At 53.7% G+C, this 27,614-nt stretch overlaps 1 protein-coding gene and 1 long non-coding RNA gene across 3 annotated transcripts in view; both read right to left on the bottom strand.

Moving 5' to 3' along the window:
• Positions 1–3,434: 3,434 nt before the first annotated feature.
• On the bottom strand, positions 3,435–14,294 carry LOC127037188 (uncharacterized). Its single transcript, XR_007770304.1, has 3 exons — positions 14,066–14,294; positions 12,805–12,874; positions 3,435–3,582 (listed from the first exon to the last, which is right to left on the bottom strand). It is a non-coding gene; the product is annotated as an uncharacterized LOC127037188 (long non-coding RNA).
• A 9,737-nt stretch (positions 14,295–24,031) lies between these two features.
• Positions 24,032–27,614, bottom strand: part of DHX34 (DExH-box helicase 34) — a 28,066-nt gene continuing 24,483 nt past the window's right edge. For both annotated transcript variants that reach the window (XM_050928400.1, XM_050928399.1), the window contains exons 14-17: positions 26,954–27,211; positions 25,293–25,469; positions 24,886–25,015; positions 24,032–24,625 (exon numbers count right to left, since the gene is read on the bottom strand). In XM_050928400.1, coding sequence (XP_050784357.1) covers positions 24,492–24,625; positions 24,886–25,015; positions 25,293–25,469; positions 26,954–27,211 — 699 coding nt within the window. In that variant the 3' untranslated portion in view covers positions 24,032–24,491. The remainder of the gene's footprint in view (positions 24,626–24,885; positions 25,016–25,292; positions 25,470–26,953; positions 27,212–27,614) is intronic.

The following is a 27,614-nucleotide window of genomic DNA, read 5'->3' as shown; positions in this document are numbered from 1 at the left end:
ATCCCAGGAGCTCATCCCTTAGGCCTTTTGGTGCCAGGGCTCTTATAGCTCCACTTCACAAAATCTTCCTTTCCACTTGTCTGTAAGGTGTCTCACATTGTGCCCTAGGACTGTGGGGTCTGGCAGAACTTGCAGGGGTCAGTTTGGGATCTTTGGTAAGAGAAGATAAACACACGTTAGTTTGCACCAAAACTCCACACACACACACAGCTTCTTTTTTGAAGTGGGGTGTCCTGGGATACCCAAGAGCAGGTTCTCACACATTTTCAAAAAAAATCCATTGCAGACCCTGACAATCCAGGATTTAAAAGTGACTTTTCATAAGGCTCACAGCCAAAGGCATTTGGGAAATATTTTACTCTAAGGGAACATTCATGCATATTTAACTAGTACTCAGTAAATAATTCACCAAAATTGATTTTTTATTAATAAACTAATGTGAGCTGGATTATCACACCATGATTCGGAGACAGATACACAAGCGCGTGAGCTTTATAAATGAGGCTGCACGACTGCATTCATTTCCCATCTCTACATGGTGTTGTAACATGCCGCGCCATTTCTTTTTAAACAACAATTTCCATTTAATCACTTAGCACCTGTTATTCATAGTATTTCCAAGCATTACATGGAGTTCTGTCGTGTCACTGAGGTTTTGGCAGAAACAGTATAGGAATTGTCACAGACCAGAGAAACCCCATTAGCCACAGCAATCCTAAGCCACCCTCACTGCATGCACTTCCTCTGGGACACAGCAAGAAAATGGGATTTTAAGAGCTGAAAAAACTCTTGACTAAATAGCACTTAAAGTCCAGGTTTTCATTCCCACAGCGGGATGCAGCCATGAACAATGGAGCCCAGTCACCTCAAAGTATTAAAGAATTTATTTCTGCAGGTACCATGGGAAAAAAAAAAGAAGTTAACAGCCCTGAAAAATATTCTGCTAAACTTCCACCCCAGCAGGAGTCCCTTTGTCTGTGGGCCGTTCAAAGGGCTGGAAAGTGACAGGCACAGGCAAGCGTATAGGTAACAATTATGGTGAGTGGTAAATCATTACGAGCAGCTATGATCTGCATTAGCCAGACTCTGCTTGGTCGCAATCGGCATATCAAATACACCACCGGGTTCCTGGTGCCATGGATGACTGGGCTCAGGGTGGCTGATGCTCAATGCTGATGCTGAAGATGGGCGGGGGGGGGGAGTGTAAATTTTGCACTTATTTAGCACCCTTCAGCCAGGATCTTAAACCACTTTACAAAAGGGGCATTCAATGCTGCCAAACGCTATCCAGGAATCAAGAACGTCAGCCATGTGAGATGAAGACTCTACCCAGGAAAGCAGTGACTCTGTATCGGGGGGTAGCCATGTTAGTCTGTATTAGTGATTCTGTAAAGGATTTAAGGGCCATGGTGGAAAGTAGATGAACATGAGCCCCCCGTACAACACTGTAGCTAAGAGAATGAACTCGGTGTACAGACAGGGCCATACTGAGCACGAGCAGGGAGCTAGATTTACTGCTCATGGAAAAGGTTCAGAAAAGAGTCACACGGATAATTCGTGATCTGGAAAATCTGCCTCGTGGTGAGAGATTGAAAAAGCTCAATATATTAAGTTTATCAGGGAGGGTTAAGAAGCAACGTGACCATGGTCTGTAAGTAGATACATGGTGAGAAGACAGTAGATGGTTCTTTAGTTTTCCAGACAAAGAGAGAACAAGATGCAATGGGTGGATGTTGAAACTAGACCTGCTAACACTGGAAATAAGGGGTAACTTTTTAACAGTGAGGGGAAGTAGCCATTGGAACAAGTTACAGAGGGTCATGGTGGATTCTCCATTGCTGGAAGTTCTGAAATTTGAGCATCTTTGTAAAAGCTCCTCATTCGCTCAACCCGAAATTATGGGATTGACATGGGAATCATAGAATGAAATTCTCTGACCTCCTGCCTGACACAGGCCAGACCAGATGGTCAGAATTGTCCCTTCTAACCTTAACATTGAAAGGCGGGTCAGTCCCACTATCTTCATCTCACAGGCGAGGTTCAGACAGGAAAGGTGCTTGACCATGTTCACACCCAGCAAATCAGCAGCAGTTCTCTGACTAGAACCCAGGAGTCCTGATTTCCAGCCCCAGGTTCTAACAAGTAGACCTCACCCTGAGAAGTGACATTCTTCAGAGGAACTGTTAGATAAAAGCTATCCCTCTTATTCCAGAATGCAGGGGGGTGTTCCCCCCCCCTCCCTGGGGTTGTTTTTGAATTTTGCAGGAGGCTTGAGAATGAAACTTATAATGAAGATGCAACTTCAGTGCCAGAGATTTTACTGTCAAGCTGTCAAAATAATATCCTTCATTCAGTTCCCACTGTCATCAGGAATGTCTGCGTATAGCTGACAAGCGTTAACCTCTGCATCATCAAGGCGGGATAATTCACAGCATAGGGAAACATGCAGTTTATGTATAACACATTCGTTCACAGTTTCTGAATTAAATCAGAGAAGTGCAATGCTAATGAGTTTATCAGGTCTGAATGCTCCTGGAAGAGTCGGTGGGATGAGAAATACTATACATGATAAAACATCAGCATCTCTTCTAAGGTTTTCTTTTCTAAGGTAAAGAAATCATCTGAAATGCAAAAACCTCCTGACGCTACACAGACCTATCTAATGACAGTCTCCTAAATATTTAAAGGAAGAGCACGATTCCATTAGGTAACTCAACAATCAAAACCAATTACAATCAATTTCACCTCAGCAAACAACATTTTTTCTCCTTTATTGTTTTCACTACAAAATTAGTAAAGCACCCACGGGGCCAATGAACTTTCCCTAACTAATTTCGCTCTAATACACCTCAATGAACGTGGAGTCCTGTTCTTATTTCTGGTCTGCCTGATGGAGAGATGGCCCAGCAATAGACTCTCAATTTTACTTGCCTGAGGCAAACAACTGGGGAGTGAGGTTAGCAGCGAGGGGTTCAATTCGTTTGCACCCCCATTGCGAGGTGTGACCTTAAAAGAATCGTCTGCTCATGAGAACTATCCATCTCTCTTGGCAGCAGGGTGTAAAGATTTCCCTGGAAGTCACAAACCATGGCCCCGCTCTGTGATCGCATCATTTACCTAGCCACGCCCATCTGGCCGGCGGTACGTTGTGCCGGGTGCTGCACAGACAATCCTTACCCTGAATGCTCACAGTTTAGACACAGGAAGAATCAATTCCTCATTTCACAGACGGGAACTGTGCTCTGGAGAGTGTCTCTGGGAGAGCTGGGAACTGAATCCAGCTCCTCAAAGTCCCACAACAGCCCATTCCCCTTCCTCTGTCAGCAACACCCAGCAGGGCCCTGAGCCTGATGGGAGGCAAAGGGCCTTCTGTAAGGCCAATGGCATAACACATGGGCTTGCCTTTCCATCACTAGCGAGCAGGGACTGGGTTTGAACCAGGCCCCAGCACTCTGGCATGTGGTGACAGCCAGTTCTGACAACAAGCAGATTTCTGGAGAACTGCCTCTCCCAGCGTTACTCACCTGCCAGTGGAGCACGGAAATCTTGCCATGCGCAATAGGGGGAAGCAAAACACTCTGCCTGTAAAAAAACCAAAAACTCATTATGCACATCAGCTTGAGACTCCCACGTAGGGTGACTAGATGTCCTGATTTTATAGGGCAAGTCCTGATTTTTGGGTCTTTTTTTATACAAGCTCCTATTACCCCCCACCCCCATCCCGATTGTTCACACTTGCTGTTTGGTCACCCTACACCCATGATACATTGCAGTCTCTCTCCAAGAGGTGAGTCGTGGTGCATCATGGGAGATCTAGGCCAAACATTTTGGCTGAAATTTTTTGGTTTTACATTTTTCACCAGTGCACTTTTCTCATGTAGAAAAGCTCTTTGGAACAGGTTTAAGCTAAAAATGAAATAAACCAGCCTTATTCTGAAATCAGACCATTCACACAGGGGCTTGCCTGGGTTTAACTAAACCAGTTTGAGTGAAGCGGAGCACACTCTAAACTCCTGAAGTAGAGTGGCTGGTGTTACATTCATTTCCCCTTGGTATAGGTTGAGAGTTGGTCATTGCCTCGTTTTGCAACTAAGAACTCCTCTCTCCCACCCTCACCCCTCTCCACGCCTTCTTGCTTCATCTATGGGGCATGATGCATGAAATTCAGACCTCATAAATGTAACTGACATGACGCGGGGAAGGCATATTACACCATCATTACTGGCTGAGCTTAACACGCTAATGATTTCGGTTTATGACACGCAGCTGTCATAACTTTTTCAATTACAAAGTAAGAGCCATTCACAGGGAAAGGCACCTCCGTTTATTTTCTCTGACATTCGCATTTTCCTCTTATTGCGTTTCTTCAATTAGCTGATTAGGGAAATGGGAAGTGGCAGAGATGGAGAGAAAGGGGTTTTATTCTGGGACAGCTCCCACTGGGGTAAATGCTACAGACACAGGTTTGTAAATTCCTCAGTGGCGCTGTGTTGAGAGGTGAGACACCAGGTGAGAGGCACTGGTATGGCATAGTGGGTAGAGTGTTGGCCTGGGAGTCAGGCGAGCTGAAGTCTCTTTCCGGCTCTGCTGCAGACCTGCTGAGGGACCTGAGGCAAGTTCCAACTTCTGTCTCCTCCCACTCTGTGTCTATTTCAGACTGTGAGCTTTTTGGAGCAGGGCCTGGCCTAGGGACTGGAATAATCAATTGCATAAATACAAGCTGGGAAATGACGGCCGAGGGAGGAGTACTGCAGCAAAGGGTCTGGCGGTCAGCGTGGCTCACAAACTAAATATGAGTTAACAATGTAACACTGCTGCAAAACACACAAAAGTAAACATCGTTCTGGGATGTATTAGCAGGAGTTTTGTAAGGAAGAGATGAGAAGTAATTCTTTACTCAGCACTGGTAAGGCCTCAGCTGGAGTCCTGTGTCCAGTTCTGGGCACCACCCTTTGGGAAGGATGTGGACAAATTGGAGAAAGTCCAGAGAAGGGCAACACAAATGACAGGTGGTCGAGAAAACATGCCCCATGAGGGAAGATTGAAAAAATGGGGTTTGTTTAGTCTGGAGAAGAGAAGATTGGGGGAACTGGGGGGAGGGGGACGGGACATGGTAACAGTACCTTGAGTACGTAAAAGGATGTTATGAAGAGGAGGATGATAAATGGTTCTCATTATCTACTGAGGACAGACCATGAAGCAATGGACTTAAATCGCAGCAAGGGAGGTTTAGGTTGGGCATTAGGAAACATTTCCTAACTCTCCAGGTAGCTAAACACTGGAACGAATTCCCTAGGGAGGTTGTGGACTCTCCGGCACCGCAGGTTTTTAAGAACAGGTTAGACACAAAGGACCGCCGGGGGGGGGGGTGGGAAATGGGGTAATTTTTCCCAGGCCCTGCAGGGCCCCCCACGAGAATATAGTATTCTATAGTAATGCAACTTTTTTTTATGGAAGGGGCCCCCAAAATTGCTTTGCCCCAGGCCCCCTGAATCCTCTGGGTGGCCCTGTAGACACACACCTGTCAGGGATGGGCTAGCTAATATGTAATCCTGCCTTGGAACTAGCAAGGTCCATTCCAGCCCTACATGTCTATGATTCTGTAATGAGGGGGGTTCCCTGATTTCAGATGGCCCCACAACTTGCTGCTGTAATGCAAATAAAAATACTCTGCCTGTGCAAACAGCTCCTTTGCCTTGTCAGCATTGGGGTTTGCGCTGGTGCAGCTACCCCGGGTGCTGGGCTGTGGCCAAGGTTTTCCCTAGTCGAACAGACAATGGTACCTGAAAGCTCTTAAAATCCCCTCTTGGGGCAGTCAGTTGCCAAAGGGGTTTTCTGAAGGCTGTGTCATTCTCTAAGGCTATTTAAGGCGTTTGCAGGCAAAGGGGGCTCTGGGTCTGGGGGGAGGAGGGTAATTGAGGTCTGTGCCTTTAAGGGATGAGCGTCTGTGAAGCTCGTTACACACAGCCAATTTGAACCCGACACAGAACAAACCTCATTGTGCAAGCCCCTTGAACTCTGAACCTCACATAGACACGTGGACACCTAAGCAAACAGGGTGGCCCCATGTGCTGCAGTCCCACCTGGCTCCAACGGCAGTGTAGACGTACCCCTAGTCTGACGTCTCAGGCTTGTCTACTCCACAAAGCGTCGCCCCTGAAGCGCTCACAGGAACGTAAATCCCACCCCAGGGAGCCACGGCACATGGACAGATTTTCCCCTTCCGGTGGGACGGCTGGCTGCAGCCTGGGGCCAGCCCCGGCGGCAGGAGGAATCCCTGGTTAACTCAGGAATATGAAACTTTCAAACCAAGGCTTTTGAAGAGAACCCCACGCTGCTCTGAGAGATTAGCTCCAGGCCTGGTCAGGTCTAGTACCAGAGAGGGGAACTGCAGCATTAGAGCTGCAGGTCTCCTACTGCAGGAGAACAGCAGCTGTAGCATCCCTCAAATCCTCCTAGCCGTGCCCCATTGTTTTGGGGCCTGGTGGGGCCTTTAAGCAGAGACAAGAAGCTTGAGCTGAGTGCACGATTCACACTAGAGCATGTATGTGTGGCCCATAGCTGCCTGCAGACCAGCCATGAGCAGATCCCAATTTCCTGCCTTTTTCCAGTTCATTCTAAGAAAATCTCCAACTTATTATTCTCCAGCCTGAGCACTAAAGCTGGTGAGTGGGCTGTTAAGTCACATGGTATTACTGCTGTTCCCTGATTGGATGAAGTTGCAAGCACTTCCCACACAAATGCTTGCAGGTGTGAATTTAAATTCCTGCCTGGGGCTGTCAAATCCTCTTCGGCAGGTATAACACGCTGCTGGCTAGTGAGGGGCACGAGAATCTCTCTGCGCGTTCATTTCGTTCAAATGAATATGTGCAGGGACCGGGTGCATTCATGGGAGGGGAGTTACATACCCACGTGGTGCCGGGCACCAGCAATATTCAGAGCCCAGAGGCCCAGCTCCACCAATGTTAGGGGCTGGGTGGCCCCACCTGCCACCCCCCTCGTGCCTCCCTCAAGTGTCCCCCGGCTCCACCTTGTTGGCCCCATGCACGTCCCTGCACCCCGGAGGGAGCAGAGTGTCCCTGCCTCTTCTGTGCAGCTTGCCTCCCTGCAGCAACGGCTGCCACATGGGTCATAGACTATCAGGGGTGGAAGGGACCTCAGGAGGTATCTAGTCCAACCCTCTGCCCAAAGCAGGACCAAGCCCAACTAAATCATCCCAGCCAGGGCTTTGTCAAGCCTGTCCTAGTGACCCCATCTCAACTGCCAGGGCAGACTGACTCTGAGCCTGCCCTCCCCCCTCAGACCCTTCTCTTTTCCGGTGGGACCCTCCACCAGCACAGCGCTCCCTCCCCCACCCGCAATCACCGCTCCTGCCCCATGCTGGGCAAGATGGCAGCCCCATCCCCCACCCCCAGCGAGGCTACAGCAGGGGAGGAGGTGCACGCTGCACCCCCTGGCACTCACCATGGGGGAGGCAAGGGAGGTTCCTGGACCTGAAAGGGGCCCTAAGAATACATGCAGTGACAGGGGTGAGGGTGAGGGTGAGTGTGCTACTGGGGGGCAGGAAAGGGGGGCCCCTCCCCCAGAGCTCGTTGCTGCCGGCTGGGAAAAGGCTGGGGGGAGTCCTCCTCTCTGGCCCCTGTCCCAGAGCAGCCTGTCTACACCCCAAACTCATCCCCAGCCCTGCCCCACCCCAGAGCCCATACCCCAGTCAGAGCTTTTACCCCCCCCACTGCACCCTCAACCATCTACCCTAGCCCTGAGCCCCCTCCAACACCACAAACCCCTCATCTCCAGACCCAGCCAGAGCCCTCATCCCCCCACACCCCAACCCTCTGCCCTAGCCCTGAGCCTCTCCCACACCCCAAACCCATCATCTCCAGCCAGAGCCCTCACACACCCCTGCAGCCCAACCCTCTTCCCCAGTCCTGAGCCCCTCCAACACCACAAACCCCTCATCTCCAGACCCAGCCAGAGCCCTCATCCCCCCACACCCCAACCCTCTGCCCTAGCCCTGAGCCTCTCCCACACCCCAAACCCATCATCTCCAGCCAGAGCCCTCACACACCCCTGCAGCCCAACCCTCTTCCCCAGTCCTGAGCCCCTCCAACACCACAAACCCCTCATCTCCAGACCCAGCCAGAGCCCTCATCCCCCCACACCCCAACCCTCTGCCCTAGCCCTGAGCCTCTCCCACACCCCAAACCCATCATCTCCAGCCAGAGCCCTCACACACCCCTGCAGCCCGACCCTCTTCCCCAGTCCTGAGCCCCTCCAACACCACAAACCCATCTCCAGCCCCAGACAGAGCCCTCACACACCCCTGCACCCCAACCCTCTGCCCCAGCCCTGAGCCTCTCCAACCCCCAAACTCCTCAACCCCAGCCCTAGCCAGAACCCTCATCCCCCTGCACCCTAACCATCTGCCCCAACCCTGAGCCCCCTCCTGCATCATGAACCCCTCATCCCCAGTCCCACCCCACAGCCCTCACCCCACACCCCAACCCTCTGCCATAGCCGAGCCCTCTCCCACACTCCAAACCTCTCACCTCCAGCCCCACCCCAACCCATCCCAGCACCTGCACCCCTCCCTCCCCCAAACTCTTTCCCAGCGCCTGCACCCCTCCTCCACCCAAACTCCCTCCCAGAGCCTTCGGCAGGCGGAGTTTGGGGAGGGCAGAGTTTGGGCAGGGACAGGTTCTGGGCACCACCAAAATTTCTACAAACCTGCCACTGAAGCGTGCATTATTTGCCCAGGTCTTACATCTGCACAGAGTATAAAGCCAGACAGGGCTGTTATGATCTCGTCTGCCCTCCTGTATAACGTCGGCTGCACAAGCCCACCTGCAGTTGTGAATGGTGATAAGATCGCATGACTCTCAGCTCCACCAGTTCAGGCTGCAGCTTCCTCAGCTCTCGTCCACTCACGCCCCTTCTCTACCTACGCTACATTGATGACATCTTCATCATCTGGACCCCTGGGAAGGAGACTCTGGAAAAATTCCACCACGATTTCAACAGCTTCCACCCCACCATCAACCTCAGCCTGGACCAATCTACACGGGAGGTCCACTTTCTTGACACCACGGTGCAAATAAGTGATGGTCACATTAACACCACCCTATATCGAAAACCTACCGACCGCTATGCCTACCTTCATGCCTCCAGCTTCCATCCCGGACACATCACACGATCCATTGTCTACAGCCAAGCACTGAGGTATAACCGCATCTGCTCTAACCACTCAGACAGAGACCAACACCTACAAAATCTCCACCAAGCATTCTCAAAACTACAATACCCGCACGAGGAAATAAGGAAACAGATCCACAGAGCCAGATGTGTACCCAGAAGCCTCCTACTGCAAGACAAACCCAAGAAAGAAACCAACAGGACTCCACTGGCCATCACATACAGCCCCCAGCTAAAACCCCTCCAACGCATCATCAAGGATCTACAACCCATCCTGGACAATGATCCCACACTTTCACAGGCCTTGGGTGGCAGGCCAGTCCTTGCCCACAGACAACCTGCCAACCTGAAACATATTCTCACCAGTAACTGCACATCGCACCATAATAACTCTAGCTCAGGAACCAATCCATGCAACAAACCTCGATGCCAACTCTGCCCACATATCTACACCAGCGACACCATCACAGGACCTAACCAGATCAGCCACACCATCACTGGTTCATTCACCTGCACATCCACCAATGTAATATACGCCATCATATGCCAGCAATGCCCCTCTGCTATGTACATCGGCCAAACTGGACAGTCTCTACGGAAAAGGATAAATGGACACAAATCAGACATTAGGAATGGCAATATACAAAAACCTGTAGGGGAGCACTTCAACCTCCCTGGCCACACTATTGCAGACCTTAAGGTGGCCATCCTGCAGCAAAAAAACTTCAGGACCAGACTTCAAAGAGAAACTGCTGAGCTTCAGTTCATCTGCAAATTTGACACCATCAGCTCAGGATTGAACAAAGACTGTGAATGGCTTGCCAACTACAGAACCAGTTTCTCCTCTCTTGGTTTTCACACCTCAACTGCTAGAACAGGGCCTCATCCTCCCTGATTGAACTGACCTCGTTATCTCTAGCTTGCTTGCTAGCATATATATACTGCCCCTGGAAATTTCCACCATGTGCATCTGAAGAAGTGGGTATTCACCCACGAAAGCTCATGCTCCAAAACGTCTGTTAGTCTATAAGGTGCCACAGGATTCTTTGCTGCTTTTACAGATCCAGACTAACACGGCTACCCCTCTGATACAGTTCCACCAGAGTAATTCCCAAATCCATGGCAGAACCCTGGATTTACACCAGAGCAAATGAGCAGAATTTGGTCCCTTGTGTTTACAGCTCAGCTAGGGAGTAGGTTGTCTGCATTGTGTAAGCAGTGTGGAGACTGTGTGCAGTTTTGTGTATAAATTATAGATACCCCTATGCATAGAGTTTAAGGCCAGATGATCATCCACTCTGCTCTCCTGTGTAACCCAAGCCAGAGAATTTCACCCAGTATAGGAGTAAAGGGCTTGATTCCCTGCTGCCAGAGGCAGACACTTCCACGAGTGCAAAGTGGGTGCTAGCCACAAGAGAAGCCTTGTGCACTAGTGGAAGTGACAGCGCAAGGTGCAGGGTGGCTCAGGACAGGGCCTTGGGTGCTTTGGGATCAGCATAGCAGGACAGAGCTGCGCACTGGAATTGGCACCTGTCACTCAAGGTGCGGTGTTGGACCAACCCGGGCTCCCTGCGTGACCTTTGGTTTATCTGCAGAGCAGCACCACATGGACGCTTATTTTATTTGTGATTTGATTTCAATGCAGCAGTTGAATAACTTCTGAGCAGGCTATTGTGGCATGTTTCTACAGAGCACACAGGTAATTAAACCCAGAGAGTTTGCTAACAGCTGCTGGGTAATCAGGGGCTCTTCACTAATGAGTGGCCCCTTTTCTTGTTATCCAAACATCACAGACGGTTCCTCCGGGCGCTGGGCTGCGTGTGATGGATGTGTCCCCACACTCTGGGCTGCAGCTTCAAAAATTAATTATTCCACCTGAACTAAACAACTATTTTGATAGTCAATTGCTCCCAGCTGCTGCTATGTCCTAGGAACAGCGCTGCCCGGGTCCATCATGTGGCCAGATACAGAGATGGGACCATGGGGCTGCTCACAGACCTTTCAGAACCCAGCGCTGCAGGTCAGGTGGGACTCAGGCTGTGCTCATGAGCAAGCTAATAGCCAGAATTCGTGGAGCTGCTGGGTGGGTCTGAGGCATGGGAACACACTAAGAAACCTGGATCTTCTTTCAGGAGACCCTGGGTGCAATTCTGCATTGCCCTCCACCCTGTGAAGCATTTATACCAGTGCACAATGCCCCATTCTTCTTTGGTAAAACCAAGATCGGGGCCGCATCGCACTGAGCACTGCACAGACCTTGACTGAGATCAGGGCCCCCCGTTGTGCCGGGCACTCACAGACCCTGGCTGAAATCAGGGCCCCCTCCTTGTGCTGAGCACTCAGGATGACCATATGGCAAGTGTGGGACAGAGGGTGGGGGGATAATAGGAGCCTAGCTAAGAAAAAAGCCCCAAATATCAGGACTGTCCCTATAAAGTCAGGACATCTGGTCACCCTAGAAGTGCTGCACAGACCCTGTTTCAAACGGCATTTAGACAAGCCAAACGAAGGGCAGGGACAGAACCCAAGTGTCCTGAGTCCAGAGCCTTTGACACTGGCCCTGGCTGCCGCTCTGTAACAGTGAGGTGCAGGGACCATGGGAGGGAGAGAGGTTTCTGAAATCAGGAGTGAGGGAGATGCCTTCTCTCTCCCTGCTGAGGCTGCAGCAGGAGCTCAGTGCCCAGCACCCCAGGTGGCCAGTAAAGCCACCAGCATGACAGCGCTGGCCAAGATGGCCTCTAGGGATAAAACCAGGGTCTGCCAGAGCTCGGAAGATGAGTCGCTGCAGCCTGAACTGGAGAGCCAGGCTCCCTTGCTGGGGCTGTAACAGATTCCTCTCCCCTGTGGATTGCACTGTGCACTGAGCTGCATGGTCTCCAGCTGAGACGGTGCCACAGGATGCTGTCCTGGGAGGGGGCTTTAAGGCCTGCTGGGGAGACGGTCACGCCTGGGAACCTTCAGCTCCTATTTGCCCCTAGTGCAAGTGCTTTGCTGCTGTTGTAATGCACAGGTAAGCCCGGGGGTGGGGGGGGGGCTGTTTGCACAGAGGGGGGCATGTATCATGCATTGAGCGTGGACCATGAGTGGCTTTTTGCCCCCATGGCGACCCATTTTATCAGCTGACAAACTGGATGGAGCTGCAGCACCTCAGGCTCCCTGCAGCTGCTGAAATGTCATTTCCAGGCCGATGTCTCTGCACCGGGGAGCCAGCACTTGTAACTTCAATCAAGAACCCATCACATTTTGCACCAGCCTCTCTCCCGCAAGAATCTAGCCAGCACTGGGCTCATAACAAGACGAGTGGCTCCGTCAGCCGAGTCTGTTTCTCCCACCTCCGGGGCTAAGTGCTTCCTACTGCCCGGGCTCAGCCTCAGAAAGCTGATAAATAACAACCACGGATGAGATGAGGTTTAAAAAACCAGGTGCTGCTGCCCAGAGGCCTGAAGCAGAAGGGAAATCTTCATGCACATGAGACGGGGGGTGGGGAGAAAAGTGAAATGATGAGGCAGCCGGCTGGCTGCGATTCACCAGATATCATGATGTTTTCTGCGGGCTGTCAGCAAGGCTCCAAGTGATGAAATGTGGATAATATTCCAATTTGGTGCCATTTACCCTCGTGGTCCGTCTTTCCCCCGGCCCTGGCTCACTCTGTCTGAATCCGCCGCGGCTTCACAGGCTGCATCTGAACATAATTATAGGCATTTTACTAGATTAAACGGGGTAATGTTCGCAAAGGGTTTTGAAGATGAAAAGTTCTGCACAGGTGCTAATTGGGGGAAGAATTTATTAATTAGCACTTCTCACAGCACCTTTCCTACCAGAATCTCATTCAGTATTAACTAAGGCATCCTCAAGGATTTTCAGGACACCTAGGTTCTGTTCCCAGCTCTGCCACTGACCTACTGTGACCTTGGGCAAATCACTTCCCCACTCTGTGCCTCAGTTTCCCATCCCAGCCTGTGGCTGTTTGGCCTGTGAACTCTTTGGGGCAAGGAGTATCTCTCGCTCTGTGTCTGCAGGACCCAGCACGACAGGGCCCTGAGGTTTACCTATCACCTTACAGAGCATCTGTCTCTTATTACTCATTATTTACAGTAACACCTAGGAGCCCTGGCAGACCCCATTGTGCCAGGTGCTGTACAGAAACAGAACAAAAAGTTTCTCTCTTGCCCCTTTACAGCCATTTGTGACTTTCTCCATATTTATTTCTCTCAGGCTCTGATCTACTGCATTTGGCCAGTTCACATCATTTCCTGAACCTCACAATACGTGCAACATGATGGGGTCGAAACTAGCTGTGACTCCTCCAGACAGAGCTCTGGAGTCACTGTGGATAGTTCTCTGAAAACATCTGCTCAACGTGCAGCCACAGTCACAAACGCCAACAGACTGTTAGGAAACATTGGGAAAGGGACATAAAGAGAGAGGAAATATAATAACGACATTGTATAAATCCATGGTATGCCCACACCTTGAATTCTGGGCACCCCATCTCAAAACAGATACATTAGAATTGGAAAAGGTGCTGAGAAGGGCAGCAAAAATTATTAGGGAGGTGGAACAGCTTCCGTATGAGGAGAGATTAAAAAGCCTGGGACTGATCATTTTAGTCATCTCTTTTCTAAGAGGGGAGAGGGTGGGCGTCTATAAAACCAGGAATGGTGTGGAGAAAAAGTGTTATTTACCCCTTCACATAACACAAGAACCAGAGGTCACCCAATGAAATTAACAGGCAGCAGGTTTAAAATGAACATAAGGAAGTAATTCTTCACCCAACGCACAGACAACCTGTGGAACTCATTGCCAGGGGATGTTGTGAAGGCAAAAGTATAACTGGATTTTAAAAAGCATTAGGTGAAATCATGGAGGATACGTCCATCAATGGCTCTTAGTCAAGGTGGTCAAGGACACAGCCCCATGCTCTGGGTATCCTTAAATCTCTGGCTGCCAGAAGCTGGGACTGGACAACAGGGGATGGATCCCCTCAGCCTTCTGCAGTCATTCACAGCAGCGCCAAGCAGGCATGGAACGCAGCCAACAGCACTGGTCAAATAAAAGGAGGAGGTTAGACAAAAACAAACTTTCTCACTTACTGACAATGGTTTTTTTGTGTTTTTTCATCAAAAAGTTAGAAAGGTAAAACTTTCGGGTAAAACTTTTACCAATACTTGGGGTTATTTTTAAACTGACACCAGTTTTCGGAATCTGATCGTTTTCTAGCTGTCAAGCCAGGGCTCTGTAGTGTTGCCCCCTTTGCACTGGGGCAAGCAGCTGCACAGGACACTGCTAGAGCAACGTGCCCATGACACCTCAGGGCAGAGACCAAAAGCTCCTGGAAAGGAAGGAGGGGTTTGTGGAGCACCAGGAAACTGAGACTCCTGCCCTCGCCAGCTCAAAATATACGAGTGGCCGTAAAACTGCTCCAGAGTCTCATATGTCGACAAACCTTTGCCATGGAAAATCACTCATAAGCTGTGTTTACATGTGAAACTTTAACAGAGGCGTGGCAGCTCCCCACACTCAGGGCAGCCTGGGGGTTATTTATTCCCGGCTCCCTGAAGGAGCAGAGGTACCTCTGCTGGCATCAGTGAGGTGCCGGGGGATCAGGTGAGGCAGGAAGTGACATCAATCTGTTAAAAACTCTCAGGGGCTGGAAGCAGCCAGGATGGTTGAATGCCTGGAGCTCTGGGCATGGGGCTGACCAGCGCATTTGGTGTCAAAGGTGACGGCCCTGGAATTAGCAAAGCTGGGAACTGTCTGTGAAATAGCAGCGCCAGGAGATGCGAAAGGATCACGGTCTAGTGGGTGCAGCAGACGGTCAAAGAAACAGAACGCCTCTCCCAGCTGTGAGAGGAGTGTGGGGTCCAACGGTTAGAGCAAGGTGGGGCTTGCAGCCAGGAGTCCTGGGTTCTCTGCCAGCTCTGGGAGGACTGTGGGGAAAATGGTACAAACGGCTCCCTGGAGACTGTCAGCTTGGTTAAAATGTCTGTGCTGCCTCTGCAAGGGACTCCCACCTTAAAACCAGGGAGTGCTACGCTGAGGATTGCTTGGGAGCTGAGATTGGCAGCAGAGCGAGACCTGGACCGGGACCACATGTCTCTCCTTGCATCTAAATTAACAGCAAGGGGGTAATTTCTCCCATTTTAATTAAGTGATTGCAGGCAGGATTGGAGCGGAGATTCCCATGCTGGCTGCCCATAATGTCAAATAAATTAATTATTAAAATGAGCCTGGGAAATTTCAGGATTTACTTTCACAAGTGTCATAATCTAGAAGATTTAATTGCAAACTCAGCATCTCCCGTGCTCCAGAACGGAACAGGGTTGGGAAAACTGACGCTGCTGCTGCTGAGAATAAAACCGCCTCCGCTGGGATCTGGGACAAGGAGAGCCGGCTGAATGGTCAGAGAGGGCAGCAGCTGCTACCAAGAGGCCGTATGGGCTAGTGGGTAGGGCTCTGGATTTAGGACTCAGGACACCTGGGTGCTAGCCTCTGACGTGCAACATTTAGCAAGTCACTGCCCCTCTCTGTGTGTTTAGTTCCTCTCCCACTCCCCTATTTACACGGTGAGCCCTTTGGGGAGGGGCTGTCTCTCACTGTGTGTCCCGTACAGCGCCCAGCATGATAGGGGAGGCCCTAGTCTCAGTGGGTGCCTCCAGGTGCTATTATAATAGGAATAATAATAGTTATGTTCTGGGTCACCACTGAAGCATCCATGCTACCACTGTTAGTATTACCGATTGGTTGCTTCATTTATTTCCCTCCTCAAAATTGTTTTGACCAAGCCACACAGGAAATAGAATTCACACTGAAACAATGCCAAGGGCCTTAAGCCAGGAGCCTCAGGCCCAGGAGAAAAACTGAGCTGCAAACGGTTCTCCAGTCCAGGGAACATTTTCAAGATACTGAATTTTTCCTGCCCCAAATTGAGACAAAGTCAAAATCTTAAAATTGTCAAAAACCAAAAAAATCTGAAAAAAATGTCAGTTTGGGTCAACCAAAACTTTTGGTTTTGTTTCAATTTAAAATGTTTTTAAAGTTTCTTTGCTGGGATTAGCAGGAATTTCCAAGTGAGAAGTCATGGAGAACAAGAACATAGAATTTGTTGTTTAGAAAAGTTGCAATGTCAAGGGTGGGGAGGGTGAATCAAACATTTTCTGAGTTTAAAAATTCTTTTTCTGCGGTTTCAGTTTCAACTAATTGATGTTTTCTGACACACACACACACGCCCCCAAAGATTCCTCTCCCGCTGGAGCTGGGGCCTACGCTGGGCCTGTTTGCTGCCCAAGACCCCAATTCCAGGTTCTGTGCATGGCAGCACCTTAGCGCTGCAGTCCACACCCCACTCCCGGTGCATCCCTTACTGGGCCAAGTCCCGGTCTGGAGTCGGGCGGGCGGGGGCTCATTCTGTTCCCTGTATTCTCTGTGGAAAGCCATCGGCGCCTGGTCTGTTGTGGAGCAGAGAAGACAGGGACAAGGGGTCAGGTTCCTTCTAGCAGGTGTACTGCAGGGGCAGGGGATGCAAATCAGAACACACTCGCAAATACGCTCTGCCCAGCTCAGGAGCCCCGGACAGGTAAATCAATGAATCCGCGTATCCGCTTGCCCCTCTCTCTGGAGCAGAAAGTGCTGGGCACCTGAGAATGTTTGGTATCTGCCGATTTCCAGTTTGCCTGCCTCTGCTGGGAACTGAACCCAGACGTCCTGACTCCCAGCCACCACCACCACCCCTGCTCTAACCACTAGACATCACTCCCCTCCCAGAGCTCAGGGGGATAGAACCCAGGAGTCCTGACTCCCAGCATCCCCTCACTTTAATCCATTGGGCCCCCTCCCTTCCCAGTGGGAGAGTTTAGCTGGGTGCTCCATTTCTGACTTGCTACTGAGCAGAGAGCCTGAAATAATGGCTCAGAGAGAAGTGAACTCCCCCTATGTTCAGCTTATCGGCTGTTCACACTGAAACATAACAATGACAGTTGAAAACTGCATTTCCAAACTTTTGCCCACTTCTCAGGAAAACAAAGCCACTCCTGGCCCTCTTCCTCCCCCCTTGGCTGTTTCATTGCTGACCCTCCTAGCGACTGGCATGGGAAAAGGGGAGCCTTCGGCAGTGGGGGATTGGAGATGCTACAAGGCAGGAAATACAGAGGAGGGAAAAATGGGGAAGACACAAAGGAGCAAAGCAGAGATAGGAAGGTGGGAGACAGAAATAAAGGCCAGTGGTGGGGAGGCCTTAAGGGCAGCAGATTCCACACACACACACCCACGTGACCCGCCTGCAGAAACAGGGCCCGAAACCAACAGCAGCTAGCTCCATATTCAGATACTCCCCTGCACCCACGTCCAGGCCTCCCCACATCTCTGGGGCTCCGCCACAGCCTGAGGGGAGATCGGCCTCCTACCTTCCTGCCCTGCTCCATGGCCTCCGACTGTAACTGGAATTCAGCGCTCAGCCCCTGGCTCTGGTACAGCACAGGTCATGGCATGAGCCCCTCTGACCCGGGCGACGGCAGCAGCTCAGGCCAGATGGTCATGACGGATCCGTCAGGCCTTGAAAACCCCAACGTGCCTTGCACAGAGCGCGTCTGCTGGACATGGCCAGAGCAGCTAGTCGCTGAGGCAGCCCCTTAGTTTCCTCCTGCTGTGGCACAAAGCGTTTCACAAAACGATCGTCCCCCCGTTCAAAACCCAGCAACCTGCCGACGTGAGTCACCCAGAGCGTGATTGGGACGCGGGCTGTCTCTGAGGGACAAGACAGGAACCTTTAGGGAAGGGTTTCCCAACAGGCCAAGACCTGCCACCACTCACATCAAAGGGGGAGACTCCTAGCCCATTTGAGAATGCGGCCTTTAAAACTCGGACAATGTGGGAGAGAGATTTCCCAGCTGGCTCAGAGCTCAGCAGTCCTGAGGGCAGAGAGCCCATGCCCATCCTTGCCTCATCCCATGGGCTCCTCAGAGCAGGTGGTTCTGGCCACGCACAGCCACAGAGAGACGGCAGCAGCAGGAAATGCCTCGCATTCCCAGGCAGGGCTGGTTGATATATTTTTCATCTAAACTTTCTTATGAAAAGTTTGTGGGTTTTTTCTTTGTTGGTTTGACCAAAATGACCATTTTCATGAAAAATTTCTATTTGGAGTGAAATTTTCCTTTTTTCCCCTTTTTGGATGAAAACACAGAACCTTTCCCAGGTTCGAGGTATTTGAAAACAAGAGTTTGAGGGGGATTCGGCTTCAATGAAAATAACCCCAAAACTTTGGGAGGTGGAGGGAATTTTCCACAAAGTCCAATTGTCATTTTTTGTCCTCTATGGCTATCCTGCATTAGCTTGAGAGACCATCAGCTGGAGAGCCCAGCTGACCCTATGTGTGGTGGCAGCATTCTCAGACTGGTGTGGTGCCAGCAGCCGATTCTCTCTGCTGCTTCTTTCTATAAACTTGCTAAGGGGAAGTTTCTTGCTGCCCTGACCTCTCATCTGCAGACTGAGTTGAAAAATACCAGGCCGAACCCAGGGTTAGGGTTAGGGTTAGGGTCTTCTGGTCTCTGATCCATTGATTTCTCTCTTGGCATTTCGATGTTCTCCCACCTGGTGCATATTTAAATCCATCAGGTACAATATCTAGGGAGGTTGAGTTATGTGATTGCCCTTAATATCCTCTGCCATCCACAATCTTTTATAGCCCCCTCACGTATTACACGGGGCTGTCTCTGGCCATTGCCAGGCCCTGGAGGGCTCCCACCCCTCTGCCCTCGTCCTTGACCATTCGTCAGGATTCCTGGAGAAGAGTTTGGAAGACAGCAGCAGGGAGACCAGCAGGGAAGCTGCTTGCAGCTCCTGGTCATTGCGTGACCATGGAGATTGGTGCCCAAACAGAGAGAGAGAGAAGCCCATCTCCTTCTTGCGCCCCCTCCCCGTGCTGTAGATAGAACCCAGGAGTCCTGACACCCAGACATGCCCTCCCCCTCAGCACACCTCGGCTCAAACCACTAGGCAATGCTGCCCTCCCTGACACATTGACATAACCCACAAGCTGCGCACGCCCTCCAAAGTCTGCTTACCAGAGAGGGGCCGCCTGGGGCAGGACATTCAAACGGAGAGGCAGCCCGCTCAGATATTCTGCCCTCCACACACACACACACTTTCCACCATCCCTCCGCAGCTGCCAGGCTCTTTGCAGCTTAGCGCTCTGCTCTGGGAGAGGATTCAGCAGCCTTTCGGGTGGCCTCTCCGCATGCACCGCCGTTTAGGAGTGATTCATTCCCCTGCCTGGCCTGGCCAGCAGCTTTGCATTCCCCACACGTCCCTCACCCGGTGTGATGAGCGGCCATAACTCTTTGCCTACAATAACAGTGTCTCTGCTCGGCCTCCGGGGCGTGGCGGGATCCGATGTGTAAAGTAAATGTATCCCCTGTGGTCCTTGGCGCAGCCGAGCGGCGGGCGAGGGAGCTCTGCTGCGGCGAATGGATGGATGGGGCCTTGAGCGGAGTGTTAGGGAAATGACAAATACAGGGCCTCTGTCAGGCTGCTTTGAACTCGGGAATGGAGACTAGAGGGCAAATTCACCCCATTCAGAGGGGCCAGCACGAGGCATAGATACAAGGCCTAGCATCTCCCTACCACCCTGACCCAGAGGCAGATGGATTTCTCCCCCCACCAGCCCAATGATCTCCATTCTCGGCCCCATGCCCGTGCACTGAACGAGTCACGCATCAGGCAGAGAAACACCACTCGCGGATGCAGCTTTCCTAGGCTGTAATTCTGATCGATCTCCCTCCATCGCCCCGATGATGAACTACAATATCCTTTTATTATCTCAAGCCTCAGTTCATGAAACTGGTGACATTCCTGTTTATGAGTTATAAATACAATTTATGCCCTAATTACTGCGCAGGAACAAAGCTTCCATCATTTAAACACTTAGCGCAAGAGGGTTTGTAAATCTCATACTACAGCACCCCCACCCCACATCCCGTCTTGGGGACTTTTAATGTCACATCATCATTAAAAATCCGTCGTTAAAGAGCAGTTCCAAATGCGCTCGGCTCTCACCATCCTAGCCCAAGCTGCCTGGTTCCCAAATGCTCTCTACTTGTAAATCGCAGCAGAGTTTGGATGCAAAGCTGCACATGGCGAATTAAACAGCAGGAGCTGGCTGGTTTTACAACGCAAAGGATTTATCGTGTCTCAGCCACAGCGTGGATGTCCCCTCTGGCTGTGAGAAAATCAACACATTCCTGCATGGCTGCCTGTCCTGCCCCCTCGCAGGCCGGCTGGCTGCACGAACACCTCGCTTCTCTCCGGGAATAGTAAGATTGCAGTCGGGTAGGGCAGCTGTCAGGGGGCGGGGGGCGCTGCTGTCACATATGGCCATGTAATGCCCCCAGCTTCAGTTGCGTCACACTGGATTTACACCGGTCTGAGAGCAGCCTGTGAGGCCTGGGTCTGGCTCCAGTCTTAATTGGTATATCCAGTTATGAGGAGCCCAGCCCTGCTCTACAACCCTCCAATGCATGGGGATGGGAGTCTGTTTAAAGAGACTAAACTATCTAACGCGCCTGGCCCAGAGGAGCTGCTGGCTTCGCAAACTGAGAGATGCCATCCCCGAGGGAGTGAGCAGTGTCTGATCGGACATCCTGTCTCTGCAGACAGGCAGCTGGCTAACCAAGCTGTCACTGTATTTACAATGCACCCAGAATCAGGATGGGTGGGTGGCTGGGCACACAACACTGGATGGCATCTCAGGAGACCCAACTTCAAATCCCTGCTCTGCAACTCCCCTGCTGCGTGACCGAGGGCAGCCACTTTGGGGCAGCTTGGCAGAAGAGCCCCTCTCCCCTTCAGGGACTGAACCATGGACCCGTTTCTCCAAAAAGCAGCAGCATCCAGCATGCTGAGACCCCTGGACAATGTGGCCACTTGAAAGGGCACTGCGCTCATTTGAAAATGCTGCTGCCACTCTCTCTCTGGGCCTCAGCTGTGAAAGAGAGACAAGGGTTCTGTCTTTGTCATTTTGGTGGGGCCCTCTCCAGGGCAGACTCTCTTGCTCTGTCCCCTTTGAAAACACCTGTAGATGCCACTTGTGCACTCAGGGGCACCGAAACAGCCAGTATTTGCTCCTCCAATTCCTCCTCCGTGTCACTGTGGCATTGATGCCACCCGGACCCACCTGTGCTCAGTTTATCTTTAATTGTGTTGAAATCAATAAGCGTTTACCAGGCAGCTCCGGCAACCGCGCGCTAAGAAATTAACTGACATTCCATTAACCTCGACAGACCGATTAATTCCCCAGCACAGGGCAGGATGTGACACAATTACAGATCGATTGCTGGATTCATTTGACCTCTGTTTCTATGCGGCAGCTTCGCTCACAAGAAGAGAGACAAGCCCCCGGGATGTTTGGGACCTGGCTCTGACCGGGGGAATCCTCTGCATTTAAAGAGCGGCATTTTTCTTGAAGTGGAGCGGGCTTGTCCCGTGGGTTGCCTTGTTTACGTGATTGTTTATGGTAGGGTCTCCTGCTGTCCGAGCTGGGATAGGCTGTTTGGAACAGCTTCAGCGATTCAAAAACACTTGAATGCCTAGACCTTTGACTGAATTTGGCGCTGGAGATGAGATGGATGGAGGGTGAGAGAGATCATCTCCCCATTGTGACCCCCAGGCATTGGGGCCAACTGCCCCGCAACATACACAACCCCCTGGCAGGCACCTCCCCAGAGACCTGTGAGGCACAGGGACACACAGCAGCCGGGACCACGGGCACCGAAGGACTAGCCCCCATCTCCTCAGCCAGCAGAGGGTCATAAACCTCCAGCATGAACCTGCCACGAGACAGGGCTATAGACACATGTCCAGAGCTGGAGATAGAACCCAGGAGTCCTGACTTTTAAGCTCACCAGCTCATCCCCTCTGTGTAAAGCATTCGCTCCACGTCCCCCCGCCTCGAGTGATGCTTTGTCCAAAGGATCAGTCTGAATTAATTCCATTGTTCCAGCCCCTGGCTACACGCCAGTGGTACAAGACCCTGCCAGCCATTTATGACTCTGCGATCACTCCCTCTTTCATACTGCAAACTTGGAGCCAGGCCAGTAAACCGCACTGCGCCTGGAGGCCCTGTTCTGCATGATACCCCAACACCTTCGGTTCGTCATCAATCAGGCTATTAACGATGTATGGGCCACATTCCCCTGTCATTTCAGTAATCAACACATCTGGCTGCTGATCCCGAATTAGGAGGATGTGAAACCCTTGAAGTGCTGCAAGGAGAAATCACAAAGTGTTGCAGCTCTTGGAAACAGCATGCAGACAAGGGCAGCAGCGGTTATTGTCTTAAAAGGGACCTTCCAAAACGGCAGTCGAGGGATTGCGTCAGCCCTCGGAGGGTCTGTGAACTCAGCTTTGACAGGCCAAACAGCAAGGCCAAAGGTGCAAATTAATTCAGGTAACTTTTGGGTGAACGGTCGTTTGGGCCAGTCCCTGCTCTACCCACTAGCCCCCACTCCCCTCCCAGAGCAGGGACAGAACCCACGAATCCTGGCTCCCAGCCCCTCCTGCTCTAACCCACTAGCCCCCACTCCTCTCCCAGAGCCGGGGAGAACTCAGAAGTCCTGGTTCCCAGCCCCTCCTGCTCTATCCCACTGGCCCCCACTCCCCTCCCATGGCTGGGCAGAGAACCCAGGAGTCCTGGTTCCCAGACCCCCCCCACTCTAACCACTAGTCCCCACTCCCCTCCCAGAGCTGGGGATAGAACAAAGGAGTCCTGGCTCCCCCACCTCGACAGGGCCCTGATCCCGGTTGGGGTCTGGGCAGCACCTGGCACAATAGGGCCCTGATCTCTGTCGAGGTCTGGGCAGCGCCCAGCCCGATGGCTCCCTGATCTCAGCTGGGGTCTCCGCACGGCGGCGGGGCCCTGATCTCGGTCAGGGTCTTGGCAGCACCTGCAATGATGGGGCCCTGATCTCGGCCGGGGTCTGGGCTGCACCCGGAGCGACAGGGCCCTAATCTCAGTCAAAGCCTCTATGGAATAAATAACAGGTGAACCATCACTAATGAGGATCCTGACAAACACAGGAGGTCCCTGTCTCTCCACCCTGCGTGGACAGCTCAGAGCAGGAGCTGCGAACACGCCAGAAAATCCTGCAAACACAGAGCGAGTCTGCCACCCCGTGGCCACGCAAAGTCCAGGCAGCAGCTCCGGCAGGGCAGGCAGAGAAGCCAGCCCCTCAGCCAGTGACTGGCTGGGCTGCACCTCCGTCTCCTGGTGCGTCCACAGTCCAATCTCAGATGGACAGAGTGTGCACGCTGCCCATGCGAACATGCCTATCTCATGGAGATACCCGCATGCACACGCCTTCACGCTCAGCCTGTAACCTGGGCACCATCTCGGACTCTCCTAGCCCCCAACCCTCAGGCTCCAGCTAAGCCTTGCTGACTTCCTGCTGCGCCCATCTCTGCCACACGTCCCATCGCACCACCCGGCTCCAGTTCCTGCCCAGGCCCTCGCTCACTGCCACTCCCGCTCCCTGCCGGGACGGACGCAGGCTTACCCTGCATGGATCTATTCCGATGCTGCTGCAGAGACTGGGGCAGAATAGAGGTGTCCCAGGGGCTGCCCCAGGGGCTGCAGGGCACTGAGCTGCACTGAGCCAGCCAGGGCTCAGGTACGGGCTGCCCCACGCCCACGCGAAGGTTCCAGCCCCTGGCCCCAGCCTGTCTGGGGCTGTCAGACGCAGAGATGCTGGGAACAGAAGGGGCTACTGTGCCACCCCCTTCCGGCCTGCTGCATATCAGACGCCCCTGAACAGCCCGGGTCCCCCATTCTGACACACCTCGGAGGCTGCGCTCCTCAGCCAAGGGACATTTATTCACACACGTATAAACACCCGACACGTCCCCGCCAGGGGGAGCAGGGCCTCTGGTCTCACTGGACAGGCCCAGTCCAATCAGCACCGAAGCAACACCCTGACAGACCCACGGGCAGGGGGTCTCTGCCTGCCCATAACGAACCCACCAACCTGACTCATAACGAACTAACCTGGGAGTCAGCAAGGGAGCGACGCTGCAGAACTCAGCTCCCACCCAACCCTGCACCACGAGTCCGACCAGTGCAGCCAGGATGGGCTACCATGCTTTGTAGGGGCAGGACCACGTGCCCTCCCAGAGCTGGGGAGAGAACCCAGGAGTCCTGGCCTCCAGCCGAGCCCACTGCCCTCCCAGAGCCAGGGAGAGAACCCAGGAGTCCTGGCTCCCAGCTCTGACCACTAGGCTCCCGTCAGGGCTAGGCCTGGTCACAGCCTTGGCCGTCACTGGTGTTGCTTTCTGTGCCGCAGGATCTCTGTGGACGTGAACGTGAAGTCCCGCTCGCAGGCATTGCAGTGATAAGGTCTCTGCAGAGCAGTGGCTTTGGCTGAACTCTCAGCGGCCTCTTCCGGGGCAGCTGCAAGAGCAGACGAAACGGCGTCACTGGATGGGCCGAGCAGCCGACCTGGCAGCAGGGACCCCCCAGGGGTGACTTGGCTGGGACGCACCGTCCCCGTGGAGTAACGCGGCAGGCGGCCCCCAGCGACTGCAGCGTCTGGGGCAGGGACCGGCTGGGCTGAGACCCCCAGGCCTGCGCGGTGACCGGACGGGGAACGCCAGCCCTGGAACGTGTCGTGTCCCAGCCCAGCGCGGCCCCGGGGACCAGCAGAGACTCACCTTCCTGGAGCTGGGGCCGACAGCCGCTCTCGTGCGTCATGCGCTCCAGGGGGGTGAAGGGCATGTAGAGGGCACAGTGCGGGCAGGTCCAGAAGCTGCGCAGGCAGTCGCTGTACAGGTCGGTGTCACTCTGCAAGGGGCAAGGTCGGAGGGGAGCAGGGTGGGACACGGAGCCTTCGCCTCAGGGGCTGCCGGTCCCGATCCAGGGAGCAGGGTGGGACACGGAGCCTTCGCCTGGGGATGCCGGTTCAGGATGGGGAGGGGCAGGGAGGGAAGGTGAGGGACCCATAGCCGCTTCCTCGGGGCCCCCCAATCTGGGCCAGAGGAGCTGGGGGGGCATAGGGAGCCCCTGCCTTGCAGGCCACTAGCCCCTATCCAGGGGGGAGCCCCGGGCTCCCGGCACTCACCGTGAGGCAGTTGTAGGTCAGGAACTCAGTCACCCTGTAGCCGCCCTTCTCCTCATCCGGCGTCATCTCCACCCCCTGGAACAGCCCCGGGAGCCCGGGCACGGCCGCCACTGTCTGGGGCCCCACGTAGAGGTTCTGCTTCTCCAGCGCCGTCAGCAGGCACAGACTGTACTGCACCTGCAGCGGGCGCCGGGAGGTTAGCCCCAGGGGACGAGGTTGTGTCACCCCACTACCCGCCTGGCTGCTCCTCCCTGCCCGGAGGGGGCTGCATTCCCGGGCACACAGTCTGTGCAACGCCCTGTGCAACCCGCCCACCCTACCAGCACAGGGGAGAGCTGCCCGGGGGCACCCCACTACCTGCACCCCCACCCCACCAGCACCGGGGGGAGCTGCCCGGGGGCACCCCACTACCTGCACCCCCACCCCACCAGCACCGGGGGGAGCTGCCCGGCGGCACCCCACTACCTGCACCCCCACCCCACCAGCACCGGGGGGAGCTGCCCGGCGGCACCCCACTACCTGCACCCCCACCCCACCAGCACCGGGGGGAGCTGCCCGGGGGCACCCCACTACCTGCATGTGACAAAGTGGGACTGTTCTTAATGTCTCCTCTGAATACTGTGTGGGTGCCACAGTTTCCCCTATGCTTTTCTTAAGTCTCCAGTGCATAAATGGCCGACACTCTGTCTCCTGGCAAAGAATGGCCGGGGCCCTTCCCCCTGCAAGGGAGTAGCTAAAGGAGAACAAAGAGCTCAGGTGACCTCCTGGCTCCGAGCGAGACAGAGCCCAGAGAGGAGGGGCTGGAGGGGGTTTCAGTCTGGAGCTGGCTGGGGACGGGAAGTGAGGGCAGACGGGGTTGTTTGGCTCACTGGGCCCCAGAATGGAACCAGTAAAGGGGTCCCGTTCTCTGTACCTACAAGCTCTGTTTTAAACCGTGTTCCTGTCATCTAATAAACCTCTGTGTTACTGGCTGGCTGAGAGTCACGTCTGACTGCGCAGTGGGGGTGCAGGACCCTGTGGCTTCCCCAGGACCCCACTGGGGGAAGCGCACGGAGGGGCAGAGGATGCTGAATGCTCCAAGGAGAGACCCAGGAGGTGAAGCCGTGTGAGCTTCTTATCCTAAAAACAGTCTGCTCCAAGGGAGAGGAGGCTTCTGACTGGGTTTGTGGGGAGCAGTTCCAGAGCATCACCCGGTGACTCTGTGACACTGCACCCTCCACCTTCACTAGTGCAGGGGGGAGCTGCCCAGGGGCACCCAGCTACTTGCACCCTCCACCCACACCAGTGCAAGGGGAGCAGCTGGGCGAGGGGCTCACACCCTGCAAACACACCATGTGCGGATTGGTGGTGGTGGAGGTCACATCCAGTGCCCAGGCTGCCCCCCAGCCCCTCGTATTGACGTGTGGGTCAGAGCTGTCCCGGACAGCGCACACCCGGCAAGGAGCTGCCAGCTGTGCTCCCACTGGTGGCATGAGCCTGTGCAGGCCCTGCCACATGCCTCAGTTTCCCCTTCTGTAGGCTAGGGAGGATGTTTCCGAGCTGCCTGCAGAGCAGAGGGGTACAAAGCTCAGTGGAAAGGTCTCCCTGGGGGGCTCCAGGGCCAGAGCTGCCCGGGGGCAGACCCTGGCTTGGCCCGGCTGCACTGGGGAAGCTGCAGACACCTCGTGCTGCAGGAAATCCAGCAGCCCCTGCCTCAGCGTCGCCATCTCTCGAGGGTCCGGCCCGCACCCTGGGTCCCCACGCCGCCCCTCCAGCTGCCGGTTCAGGAGCCTCTCCCAGGTGGCGCGGAGCTGCAGGGCTGCGGAGAGCAGACGCAGGGCGGCCGCGCTGTCTGGCACACGCAGTTCCAGCCAGGAGTCAGCCACCAGCCGCGTGCAATCAGCATTGGTGTCCAGGGCGCGGGAGAACAGCAGGAGAGCCTGGGGGAGAGAGCAATGGTCAGATACCAGGGAGGCAGAGGGCAGAGCAGTGGTCAGATGCTGAGGGGGCAGGGGGGAGTGCAATGGTCAGATACCTGGCTGGTGCGGGGGAGAGCAATGGTCAGATACCCGGTTGGTGGGTGGGGGGGAGAGCAACGGTCAGATAGCCGGTTGGGGGAGGGGGGAAGAGGAATGGTCAGAAACCCAGTGGGGGGGGGGGGGCAGAGCAATGGTCAGATACCGGGGTGGGGCAGGCGGCAGAGCAATGTTAGCTATGGGAGGCAGGGGGCAGAGCAATGGCTGGTTATGGGGGGACATCAGGCAGAGCAATGGCTGGTTATGGGGGGACATCAGGCAGAGCAATGGTCGGTTATGGAGGGAGCAGAGCAATGGTTGGCTATGG

Source organism: Gopherus flavomarginatus, chromosome 18 (assembly GCF_025201925.1).
Source record: "Gopherus flavomarginatus isolate rGopFla2 chromosome 18, rGopFla2.mat.asm, whole genome shotgun sequence".
Lineage (NCBI taxonomy): Eukaryota > Metazoa > Chordata > Testudines > Testudinidae > Gopherus > Gopherus flavomarginatus.
The sequence above is the reverse complement of the archived record's forward strand: the minus strand, read 5'-3'. Positions and strand labels throughout refer to the sequence as shown.